This window comes from Helianthus annuus, chromosome 17, assembly GCF_002127325.2.
Source record: "Helianthus annuus cultivar XRQ/B chromosome 17, HanXRQr2.0-SUNRISE, whole genome shotgun sequence".
Taxonomy (NCBI): domain Eukaryota; kingdom Viridiplantae; phylum Streptophyta; class Magnoliopsida; order Asterales; family Asteraceae; genus Helianthus; species Helianthus annuus.
This window is the reverse complement of record NC_035449.2, coordinates 1,309,880-1,322,988: the sequence shown is the minus strand read 5'-3', so window position 1 is coordinate 1,322,988 and position 13,109 is coordinate 1,309,880. Positions and strand designations below refer to the sequence as shown.

At 44.6% G+C, this 13,109-nt stretch overlaps 1 protein-coding gene across 1 annotated transcript; it reads right to left on the bottom strand.

Annotated features, from left to right (window-relative positions):
• Positions 1 to 9,196: 9,196 nt before the first annotated feature.
• LOC110921926 (leucine-rich repeat extensin-like protein 1) lies at positions 9,197 to 12,843 on the bottom strand. The gene is made up of 9 exons (XM_022166253.2): positions 12,741 to 12,843; positions 12,465 to 12,576; positions 12,334 to 12,355; positions 11,402 to 11,458; positions 11,246 to 11,327; positions 10,766 to 10,861; positions 10,566 to 10,690; positions 10,448 to 10,466; positions 9,197 to 9,724 (listed from the first exon to the last, which is right to left on the bottom strand). The coding sequence occupies exons 2-9, from the start codon at positions 12,565 to 12,567 to the stop codon at positions 9,359 to 9,361; spliced, it is 870 nt and encodes a 289-aa protein (XP_022021945.1). The 5' UTR covers positions 12,568 to 12,576; positions 12,741 to 12,843; the 3' UTR covers positions 9,197 to 9,358.
• Positions 12,844 to 13,109: the final 266 nt, after the last annotated feature.

Sequence of the window (13,109 nt, the reverse complement as noted above, 5' to 3'; positions counted from 1 at the left end):
GCTGCGGCTGAGGCCATTTCTGTTAAAGCGCTGCAGGCGAAGGCCGACGCCCTGAAGGCGCTTGAAGAGGCCAAAGAAGCCGGGGCTCGTGCCAAAGCCCTTGAGAGGCTGAGAGAAGGAGAGCCGTGCTTCTAAGGCTCTTGAAGAGGCGAATGCGGAGCGCATTCGTTTGGAAAGTTGTTGCCAGCCTGCAGGTATGTTTCTTTAACTGTGTTACTTTCTTCCGTGTTTCGTAAATGTTTATCGTGTAAACTGTTTGCTATTTTTTGACAGGCTGAGGTTCAGGCCCGGGAGGTCGCGGTTACAGACCTTACTGCCCGCGTGTCTGCGCGGAGAAGCGGGCTGACGCCGCTGCTGAGGCCAAGGATGCCTTGGTGTCCTCTTTTAACCAGCTGGAAGCTGACCGTGAGTGGTTGCGGACTCACGGCATCGCGCGTGTAAGTATCCGTTGCCTTTATTTGCTTGGATTAGTATCCAAGACTTATGATCCTTTTATTGCAGATTGTTGAGGCTATCATGAATGCCCCTGAGACCGCATCTGGTTTGGACCTGGTTAAGGAACGTGCGCGCGATGCTGGCTTTAAAGCTGGTTATAACCGCTGCATTGGCATATCAATGTATTATCCGCAGGCGGTTATACTGATAAGGGATCCGGGTTCCGTGATGTGGATACCGAAGGTCGCCTGAAAGCGGCCGTAGCCTCCTTTTATGATACGCCCCTTGCCTGTGTAGGGGAACTGGACGATTGTTTGGAGGTTGCGGACTATGTTGACCGCTTGCGGATGCTTTATCCGGATGCGGAAGAGGAAGAACCTGCTGGTGGTGCCGGAGGAGATGCGGGAACCAGCGGTACAAATAGGGTTTAGGTTGGCTATTGTGCCTCCTTTTTGTATTCCTCTTGTATAGAATAGGAACTTTATGTAAATTCATTTAAGCATCATGTAGGTGCTTGAATTTTTTGAATACAAAGTTTCTTTGTTCAGTTTGTACAAGTGTTTTTAATTCTTGCATGTCTGAACGTATGTATGCGTAACTTTACCCATTTATGAACGGGGTCAAGTATACTCCATACTTTTGTTGTATGAGTACGCATCAATTCTGTTATTTACCGTGTGAGGGTTTTAGAATTGCTTAAGCTTTGTAAAAGCTTATATATCCGGAACTCTACCCATTTGTGAATGGGGTCAAGTGTACTCCATACCTTTGTCGTATGAGTCCGCGTCGATTCCATTGTTTGCCTTTTTGGGCTCAGGAATTGTGTTAAGTGTTTAACAAAAACTTGTTTATCCGGCCGGATAAACATGCAAGTCTTTTGCCTTTTGCTGGCCTATTACAATATTTGTGTGTGGTTACCACTTTGTATGGGTATCGCGAATGAAGATTTTGCCAATCTGTTTTTGGGATACCGCAAAGTGGAACACGCATTTGTAATAGTAATAACAAACAATAATGTATAAAATTGCTTATTTATTTATTTGCAAATGGCCTGCGGCCCGATAGGTTACATAGAGAAATGTAAGAACATGGCTTACATATAACAGCGTCGAAGCTGTTGTGCATTCCATGTGCGTGCGATAGGTTCGCCTTCTAGTGTTTGCAATTTGTACGCGCCTTTCCCTAAGACCTCTTTGATGAGGTAGGGTCCTTCCCACTTGGGGGCGAGTTTGCCTGGGCGCTCGGCATTAGATGCCTCATTGTCGCGTAGGACGTAGTCTCCTGGGTTGAAAGTACAAACGCGGACGCGCGCGTTGTAGTACTTTTCAAGTTTGGATTTATATTTGGCCTCGTTGATGCAGCGTTTTCGCGCCTTTCTTACAAGAGGTCCAAATCGATCATGCGTTCCATGTTGTCTAGTTTTTCAATAGCCAACATTCTAGGAGAGGGGAGACCTACTTCCGCGGGGATCACCGCTTCTGAACCGTAGACTAGGCTGAAGGGTGTTTCCCCATTGCTTGTTTTTGGGCTTGTACGGTGAGCCCATAAGATACTTGGGAGTTCATCGACCCAGCCACGCCTGGCCGTTCCCAACCGTGCCTTGATCCCTTCGACTAGGCTTTTATTGATACTCTCGACTTGGCCGTTCCCTTGCGGGTGTGCGACTGATGAGAATATGTGCTCAATATGTAGTTCTTTTAGCCATTTTTGGAATTCGTCGGCAGCGAAGTTGGTGCCGTTATCGGTGACAATGCACATTGGTAAACCGAAACGGCAGATGATGTGTTCCCAAATGAACTTCCTTGTTATCATAGCAGTGGTTGAGGCGAGCGGTTTTGCTTCCACCCATTTTGTGAAGTAATCAACCGCTACTATGATAAATTTAACCGCACCTGGAGCGTCAGGGAATGGTCCCACCACGTCAATTGCCCATTTCTGAAAGGGCCATGCAGTTGTGACGGGGACTAAGTTGTTCTTTGGCCGCAAGGTTTTTGGAGCATGACGTTGGCAGTCAATGCACTTGCGCAACTCTTTGACGGCGTCCAGGTGCATGCCGGGCCAGTAATACCCGGCATTCATGATTTTGGCCACTACCATGCGTGGTCCAGCATGTATGCCACATATGCCCTCGTGTATCTCTCGAATGAGGTATGTGGCATCCTGGGGGTTGACGCATCGTAGTAGTGGCCCGAGGTATGATTTGCGGTATAAGATACCGTCTCCCATTTGATAATGGCACGCTTTGTATTGTAGCTTGCGTGCTTCTGATTTGCTTTCGGGAGTCACACCTGACTGTAGATATGCGATAATAGGTGTCATCCATGATGTTGAACCGTATTGAATGACGTTGACTTGGCGCAGGGGTACCGAAGGATTTTGCAGGATTTAGATGCGTATCTCCTTTGCCAAGTGTTGGAAGCTGGTAGATGCAAGTTTTGAAAGTGCATCTGCAGACTTGTTTTCGCTTCGATTAATATGGCGAATATTGAACGAAGTGAATTTGGATTTTAGTTGCAGGACTTGCTCGAGGTAGAGGATCATGATATCCCCTTTTGCGGCATAGTCGCCGCGTACTTGGCCTGCAACTAACAAAGAGTCGACGTGTGCTTCCAGATGTTGCACGCCGATTTTGACTGCTAAACGTAGCCCCGCTAACAGAGCCTCATATTCTGCCTCGTTGTTTGTGCTTTTGAATTCGAGGCGGATTGCATATGTAAGTTCTTGGCCGTCAGGGCTGACGAGTCGCAGACCTGCACCCGCACCTTCGTCGTTGGAGGCACCATCTGTGAAGAGTGCCCATGTCTCTGAGGAGGGTGGCGTTGGTGCAGGAGTTTGTGCTTCTTCGCATTCTTGGATGCGATTCGCCGGTACTTCGGCGGCGAAATCAGCTAAGATCTGGCCTTTAATCGCGGGGCGCGGTTTATAGTGTATCGTGTGCGCGCCCAGCTCGATTGCCCATTTTGCTAATCTCCCAGAGATATCGGGTTTGGAGAGGATCGGGCCGATCCTGTAATTGGTTAGCACTGTGATGACGTGGTTTACGAAGTAGCGTCGCAACCGTCTTGAAGCGTGCACTAATGCTAGCACCAATTTCTCCATTATTGAGTATCTCGTCTCTGGGTCGTTGAGCATCTTGCTGATGTAATAGATGAGTGTTTGAACCCCCTTTCGCTCCACTATTAATACCGCACCCACCGCGTTATCCGCGGCGGATAGGTATAAGATGAGTGGCTCATCCTTCTGTGGTGCGGTTAGAGTGGGGAGTTGTATCAAACACTCCTTCATTCCCCGGAAGGCCTGTTCAGCCTCTGCGGTCCACTGGAATTGTTCTTTCTTTGAACAGCTCCGCAGGGTCTTGATGAACGGATAAGACTTAGCTGCGTGGTTGGCTAAGAATCTGTTAAGTGCCGCTAGCCTGCCGGCTAGCCTTTGCATATCCTTCATCGATGAAGGCGATGGCATGCGCTCGATCGCCTGGACTTTCTCCGGGTTTACCTTGAATCCATCTTTAGTCACGATGAACCCAAGGAATTTGCCTTCTTCCATTCCAAACGAGCATTTCCCTGGATTGAGCTTTATGTTAACGCTTCGCAGAGTTTGGAATGTTCTTTCAATATCTGTGAGCATGGTATCTTCTTCCATGCTCATGACGACCAGGTCGTCCATGTAGATCTCGACACTTTTGCTTATTTTCCCGCGGAAAGTGTCGTTCATCAACTTTTGGTAGGTTGAGCCCGCGTTGCGCAACCCAAACGACATCTTTGTGTAACAGTAATTTCCGGTGGGAGTCCGGAATGCCGTTTTGTCCTCGTCCTCGACTGCCATTTGTACTTGATGGTACCCTTTGTAGCAATCGAGGAAACACTTCCACCTGAATGGTGCGAGATTATCGACTTTTTCGTCGATTTCTAGAAGCGCGTAACAATCCTTGAGGCAGGCTTTGTTAAGGTCTTTGTAATCGACGCACATGCGCCAGCCCCCGGATGGTTTTTCTACCATGACTGGGTTGGATAACCACGTTTGGTATTTGACTTCCCGCAGGATGCCTGCGGAGAGCAGTTCTTCGATCTGCTCTTGCATCGCCTAATTTTTAGCTGACCCAAGGTGGCGTTGGCGTTGGATCACTGGCTTGATACCTGGCAAGGTATTCAAGTGATGTTGCGCAATATCACGTGGGACCCCGGTCATGTCTGCGAGTGTCCACGCGAAGATGTCCTGGTTACTGAAGAGAAGCTGCTTCAGTTGCGCTTTAGTGGTCGGGGATAAGGCGTGACCCAATGTGACCTTTTGTTCTGGGTATCTCGCGTTGAGAACCCACTTTTCTGGTTGGTCGTTGGGGGTGGGCCTTGCGACCTTGGTCGGACGTACTTCGTCCGACATCATGACGTCCCTGCGGGCATAGATTATCGCGACCCCCGATTCGGTTGGGAAACCAACCGCAGAGTGGGGGACGGACGTAATCATATTGAAATCTCCTTGGGATTCTCTCCCGAGGAGTACGTCATATCTGGAGGTATGAGGTAAAACCATGAAGTTTACCTCTTCTGTCCTTGTGCGGTTTCCGCTGGAAAGACGCACAGGGAAAGTAATCTGGCCTAGGGGAAAGACAGTTTCCCCTACGAACCCGGTTAATGGGTAATCTACTGCTTGCAACTGATCTTTGTCCTCCTGGTCGAACTGGTTGAAGCATTGTTCGTAGATTATATTAGATGTACTGCCCGGGTCGATGAATAGACGCTCGGTGCAGTAGTGTGCCAGTTGGCCTGAAATTACGACGGCGCGCCTATCGCGCGGTCCGCCTCGGACTCTTGGAAAGACGACTTGCTCGTCTTTCCAGTCACATTCCGGCCTTCTTGCCGCTTTTCGCGGCCTGCCCTTGCCTCCGTGGATCATATGGGTGGAAGCCACGTGCATGGTTCTCTTCCCGGAGGAGGTACCTTCGCCATGGGGGGTAATGCGCTTGGTGGGTTTTTGCCCACCTGGCAAAAGATGTTGCAGTTTCCCCTCCTTTAAGGCGCGCTCAATCTCCAGTCGGAGACTGATGCAGTTGTTGGTGGTGTGGCCCGAGTCCTTGTGGTACTCACAGTAGAGTGTGAGGTCCTGATTTTTCTTGGACTTCATTGGTTGGGCCGGTCGCAAGAACTGTGGGTCCGCAAGGAGGACCTCACTTGGCGACATGGTGATCTCGGTCCAGTTGCGGTCCCGAGATTCTTTTTTTGACGCCCGACTGTCTCGGGCGGGGTTGTAGTTCTTTGGGTCGAACGTGTTGGTTCGCGGGAAGTATGGTTTGGAAATATCGCGATTTCCAACGTCCCGGTTGCGTTTATTGTTACGCTTGGACCCTTGGTGGGATGTTTCGGCTTGGGGCTTTGCCTTTGTCACATGCGGTTCAAGTGACCGCTGTGTCTGGGCGTATGTCTTGACCGCGGTCATGACATTTTCCCATTTTTTGGGCAAGCCCTCCTTGCCAGAGATGGTCATGATCATCTCTCTGTCTTTGACGGCCCGGATGAAGTGGTTTCGTGCCATCTGGTCTGCCACGTCACCTATCTCCAGGCACTCTTTATTATATCGGACGACGAATGCTTCGAGCGATTCGTCGTCCCTTCGCCAGATGTTCATGACGTCCAACGAATCTCGTTCGTGGCGTCGCTGCTGGCAAAAATGGGCGACGAACTTGGTACGCAAGTCCTCGAATGAATCCAGTGATCCCACTGGCAAAGAATCGAACCATGCCCAGGCCAGGCCCGTAAGGGTCTGGGGGAAAAATTACACCAAGTGGGTTCATCCCACTGGCCGTTGATGCCCGCGCCCATGAAGATGTTCATGTGGTCGTCCGGGTCGGTCGAACCACTGTATTTCCCAACGTTGAATGGGAACTTTGTCGTGGTAACATGGGCGTTGGCAATCCGCGTGCCGAACTTGGAATTTTCGGCCGCTGCCTTTGGCCTGTATGGCTCGTTCGCAGGGCGCTTTGCCGCCCTAAGGTATGTGTTGCGGGGGTGACTGGGAGGAACATAGTTGCGTCCTCCCGGTCTGCTACTGGTGTCATGCGAATCACCGCGGTAGCTATGGTCGTCAGGGTCGGTATGACCGTACCCTTCGGTATATGGTTGTGGGCCCAATCGGCTCTGAATGCCTGGGCCGCGTCTGGAGGTTGATCGCCTCCCGTCTTCGCCATGAGGGCCAAGGCGGGTATGTACCGGTCCTCTGGTGTGGGACCCGTATGAGGAATCGTCCTCGTTGAGGGTGTGGACCGAACAGTAAGACGATCCCCGTTCTTCACGCCGGCTTCTTGAAGCCGGGCGTGAATGTATCCTGCCGTCGTATTGTAAAATACGCTCAACAGGGGTGTGCGGTGCTGGGGGAAGCCCAGCTCGTATATTCGCTTCAGTACAAGCGCGGTTGTATACTGCGGTCAGCGTGGCTGCCTGCTGCTCGTACCAGGCATGAATGGTCATGCCTGGTGGGATCACAGATGGGAACTGTGATAAGTCATGTCCGAACATAAAGGAGGGGCTCCTTTGTGTGGACGTGCCGATGTGTCCGGGTTGGGAGGTCGAGGCATTGACCCCTACCGGGTTTGGGATTGGAAGATTTTGGTTATCCGCAGTGTTGTTTTGGTGATCAGTCATGATCGTGAGAGAGGAAAAAGGATGGTTTAGAAAATGCTACGTGGTCGTGGGTTCGGCCCCACGGTGGGCGCCAATGACGAAACAATGGTTAACCGGGCAGGGTTAACACACTGGTCTCGTCAAGAAGGGTTAATCCCTTCCTCTCGAGGATCGCTGGCTGGATCACCGGTGGTTGATCCCCTGCACAAGGAAACAAGCCGTGACTCGTAACAAGGAGGATGGGGTGGGGGTGCTCCTTGTTACCACTCTCCGGCGTGAGAATCAGTAGTTTGCTTGGGAAGCAAAGTAAGATAGTAGTAATAGTGAGAGAGTTGTGAAGAGATACCTCAAACCTGGTTTGGGGTTGGTATTTATAGCCGAGGAGTGAAGGAGGATGATGATGGATGGACTGACGACGTGCTGCACCTTTTCAGGTGTGTCAGGCTTGTCGGTTATGGAGGTTACGCCACGTCAGTCCATTGCTTACGTAGCTCTGACAGGTAACTGCCATTGGTGCCACTTGCACTGCGGTGTCAGTACCACTTGCTTGAGTGCATAGGATGCGGTGCAAGCCGCATCGCTACGTGCGGTAACATCTGAAGTTACCGCGTCTCCTACTTGTGATCAAGGAATACGCGAGATGCGGTACTAGCCGCATCGTCGTCTTGCCTGCATCCCTTGTCGTGACGAAAATGCCCGTATGGTGCGGTGTCAGCCACACCGCTACGTTCATCTTCTTCTATGCCCAAGGTGAGGCTTTCCTGTATTGATAGAAGTGTTCACTGGATGCGGAGCGATGCCGCATCGCTGTGTCGACGCGTTCCCGCATGGGCATCGTTACTAGATAGATTGGATTCAACCCTTGTCCCTTGTGTCGACGCGTTCCCGCATGGGCACAAGTAGGTTGTTAGCTAGTGGGGGTTTTGATAAGGGTAATGGTCACTCGCGGTCAATGCTGACGCGAGATCTGGGACCATACCCCTTCAACACCTTAGGGTGTAGGGAGTTGTTAAACACTTTAGAGTGGCAAACCAAAAACCGACCAATCAGGACGTGCCATGTCAATCAGTCAAAAGTGTTTAAACTTTGATGAAAAGTGTTGGCAATGGTTTAAGCACTTGGTGAAGTGGTAAACTATTTAAAAAAAAGGAAAAAGTTGTGATTAGTTGAGATAGGAATGGACCCCACCCACAATACCCTCTCTCTCTCTCTCTCTCTCATTCCTCCCTTCCCCGAATCGGCTAACCTTCACCGAATTGGTGAAATTTGGTGATTAAAGTTTTGTTGGCGGTGGTGTTTATCGAGTGGTAAACTAGTTTGCCACTCCTTGCCGATCACCACTCTGTATACCCTTAGTAAGTATCAAATATAAATAATGAAATCAATCTTATCTACGGGACAACACCTTTTCTTTCATATTTCATATGGGCATAATAGGTAGTGGAATGTCATTTTAGAAGTGTTGCATTTACATGTACACACCATTATTTTAGTATTAAAAAGCCGGGTGAAAATAAAAATATTAAGTTTATGAAAATGTAGAATGTAAGACCACACACACGATGTAGGCGTGGAAGCCAATCTACACCAAATTAACCATCATGTGTCTGGCGTGGAGCACGATGTTGTGATTGGGGCTTGAGAATCTCCACTGGCGAGGGGGCAAATGTGTAGGTGAGGTGGCGGCGTTTCATTGGTGGGTGAATATTGGGTTTGTTTTGATTGGTGAATGTTAATTTTTTTTCTTTTATACACTCAAGTTAAACAAATACAGTGAACAAATATTTCCGTATCCTTTTAAAAGTTGACTCAAATATTGGTACTTTGACATAAAAGACATTAAACATATACCATCGAAATAAATTTAATCACAAAAATTAACAAAAAAGAGTGAATCATGGAAATACATAATTAAAATATTTGATGTGCTCTTTGGAAACGATCACTACAAGAATGGGAGGCCATTAGCGGCGACACCAATACCGGCGACAGGCCTAATGTCGCCGCTATTGGTCGATCCGTGTCACACACCCTGAGACCAAACTCCAGCCGTTGATCAAAATCCTGATCTAACGGTTGGGGACTTAAAAGGCAATATCGCGATACCACTTTTAAACTTGATAGTATTATTTAATGTATTACATCCTTTATGAAATCAAATACCAAGTTAAAATTGTGTACGATGTACAAATCAAAATGCATATGCTCAACCTATGAAAGAACATAATCTCACTAGAAATTCGGAAAGCAGAAATAATGAAGAAAAATTTCCCATTTTGCTTGCAAAATAACAATGAGAGCATAAAGGTTTACTTTTTTTGATCTGGTGGTGGATGGGCTTGACCATGAGATGGAGAAGGTTGAGAAGCATATGGGGCAGGAGGGTAGCCTTGATGTGGTGGAGGATAGACAACAGGAGGGTACCCTTGATGTGGTGGAGGATAGGCGGCAGGTGGGTAGCCTTGCGGGGGATACATTGGTGGGTAGCCTTGTTGTTGTGGAGGATAGCCAGTAGGCGGGTACCCTTGGCCATAGTGTGGTTGTCCATATTGGAGATGTGGCGGCGCAGCCGGATATGGGTGGTCCATCCTTGACATTTCTTGGACAGGCGGAACATCCATTGGACGCGGTATAAGTTTTCCGTCTCGTTTGTCCATTTCAACCTTGTGTTGTGTCTGCAAAATTATTAACAATAATACTAAACTACTCACAGTTTGACTTAATAACCAGTTTTCACATGTTACTTAACTTGCCCATATTGCCATCTCTACCAATGTTTTAAAAACAAGTTTTCAAAGCGTACTGGGTTTGGCTCAAAAACCGTTTAACCGGTTGTATCGGGTGGTACCTGATGGTTCAACCGAGTTGACCGTAATTTCATAAAAATACAACTTCAACTCAAAATGCGACTATCACAATTGATTGAATATATTTGTTTCTTGATTGTTTGAGAACAACATTAGGATATAGTTAATTATCCTAGCAGAGTTGAAAAAATGTTACTACCTAAAATATTTTTTTAGGTTGTTAGTGTCCTACATTATAGGTTACAAACTTGGATGTAACTGATACATCTACTCATAAAAAATTGGGTTGCTAGTTTCTTAACATGTGGTTGTTATAGCTAGAACAAAGTTCTACCGCAAAATTTTAACATGGGCTTAAATCGGTATGCCGTTATATATGAACCAGTATTACCGGATATACCGGCGGTTTAAAAACTATAACGGAACCCTATTTATATCGAGCTCAACCATGTCGGGATAATTAATAATAGGCGGTCTAACCGGTATTACGAGCCAGTTTGAACCGGTTTTTAAAACATTGATTTCTATTATTTAGACCTGGTTTTGAAACAAAAAATGAAAAATCTAATATGAAACAATTATTTAGCATACCTGCATGCAAGTGCAAACCCTACAAAAGCAAACCACAAGATAGATATCATTTAGTATATTGTGTTTTATCTACTTTTTAACGAGGTTTCTATGATCAAACAAGAGAAGACTGACTTACGAGCAAAATACCAAATCAGCTAAGCAATTCAGCAACTGGGACGCCTCATTAAGTTCCTCGCTTCCAACAATGCATGCGATAATGGAGAATATACACGCAATTTGTTGGAGGCAAAACATGAAACCCTGAACACAATTGATTAGAGTTGATCAAAAGATTGTCCACTTAACGGATTAACGAAAAAAGGGTCAAGCGATTACAATGATACAGTTATCACACTTGGTTGTTTGTATGTTAAACTCGTCTTGCAACATAAAGCGAGTGGAAGCTACAGAATTTCCAAAGCAGAAGAAGACCTGAAAATTTCGAAATCAGATTATAAAAACTAAAATAAAAACTAAAAGCAGTAGTGATTAAACATTAGTTAAATTTAATCCATGTTTTAAGAAAATGATAACATATATATATGGTAAGTGTACATTAATTCAGAAGTGTGAGAAGTGTATTATATCACTATATAACACCATATAAACACCGTATAACACCATATAACACTATGTAACACTATATAACAGTATATAACACTATACATCTATCATAGACATGCTATCAGACAAAATATATGTTATATTTGTTATATAGTGTTATAATACACTTCTCACACTTTTGGATTAATGTACAGAATCCTCTACCTATATATATATATATATATGTGTGTGTGTGTGTATGTGTATTTATACCTCTGTACAAAGGCAAAATTCGGGGCATTTACGTTCTGCACACTTTCCACTACAGGGCATATATCCACCACAGCATGTATACCTAAATCAAGCAATGAATGTTTGATATGATTAATCTCCATAACTGAAGTTTGGATGATGGTTAAACGTAGTTACCTTGACATGTCACCATAGAGAGCTCGCTTACGAAGCTTGTATGATGCGCATGGTCCACTGTACAATTGAAATGTTTAGGAAATTAGTTGGGAAAAACTTAATAAAAGTCTAGTTGATAATTGTCACCCAAACACATAAGAAAACAAGAATGGACACAAATGAGCATAGACCCACAAGCATCAAAAGGGTAACCCAAAACCAACAAAATTAGAACCAAGCCAAACCAAACCAAACCATCAAACCATTTAACTTCGGTTTGTTTTCAGGGTTTAAGGTTATATAACATTTATAATAAAATCAGACCTTTATGAATAAGTGATACGTTTCTTTAGTTAAAACTTTAAAGACTGACTACAATGTTTTCGCCTTTAACGCATATTAGACATTTATAATTAACCAAAAAAAAACATAAAACTAAATCAAAACAAAAGACTAACTCCATGTATGGTGTTGTTAAACAAAAATATAAATCATGTGTATAGCCCAACTACTAATATTTAAAAGAGCAATTAAATACAAAAAATAGTTCATAGTCCAAAATTTGTAAGTTTTGCGACTCATCAAGGGCTTGGATATCTTACTTAATAAATTGTGTAAAGATCACCATCATATTGAAATGCTTCGATAATACTCGCATCTAACTTGTAACAATGTTTATTCACATTTTTTTATCTCGTGTAATTCCAGTAAAACTAAAATGGCCTTGATGCCACTAAAATCATCAACATCACTGTTCTGTTCTGTTCAGTTCGGTTCAGTTGTTTCCTACTTTTTTTATTATAAACTGTAAATTAAACCGTTTTGTGCAAGACACATTAATCTTTGATCTGGATCATGAACGAAAATCACTCTCTTCCTTACACACAAACATGATAGAATAAAATAGATCTAATATCAACACAACAAAATTCAAAGAAAATAAAGGCTCTTACCAGAATAACGCAAAGCAGCAATCTAGAACAACACACAAACACCAAACATGAAAAATTAGAATCTGAGTTAACCAAATCAAACAGAAAAATATTAAAAAAAAAAAAACTGAAGATCAATATGACTAAATTACAAGGAGTATCGGCCGCCATGGTGCTCATAAGATCTGTGTGCCATACGTTGCGGTAGCTCTGACGGTACTTCATTTTGTCCACTTGATCCTTAGCCGCCGTCATTGTCGATTCCTATCAGAGTCGATCAAGTTACAGATCCAACGATGATAAATATGATGAAATCAGCGATTTAAGAACCGAAAATTATAATTCTAATAGAAGGAAAAAGGCCTATGATCTTGAAAACGGTAAATCTGAAAATTTTGATCAAGGAATTGAGAGAAAAGACAGTGAACCTGAATTTAGAAATTTGCAAAACTGATCTCCGCTTATTATTTTCAGCTTTCAAAGTAGTCCTTTTAGAGTTCCATACAACGCTCTCCAAATTTAGTAATGCATGATTGCATGTACATTGATTGATTGTTAAAAAATTATTTTTATTATTTTTCCTGTTCTGAATATTTCACCAAACATACCTTTTAAACTAAGGTTATGTTTAGTGAGACTCTTTACTACTATTATTATTAATTTATTATTATTATCTTGATTATAGTTATTTTTTATATTTTTATTATTATTACATTAAGTATTATTGTTACGATTGTTAAGGCAAATTGGAAATAAATAATCCCAACTCACTGTTATTGGCCAATAATAATCCCAAC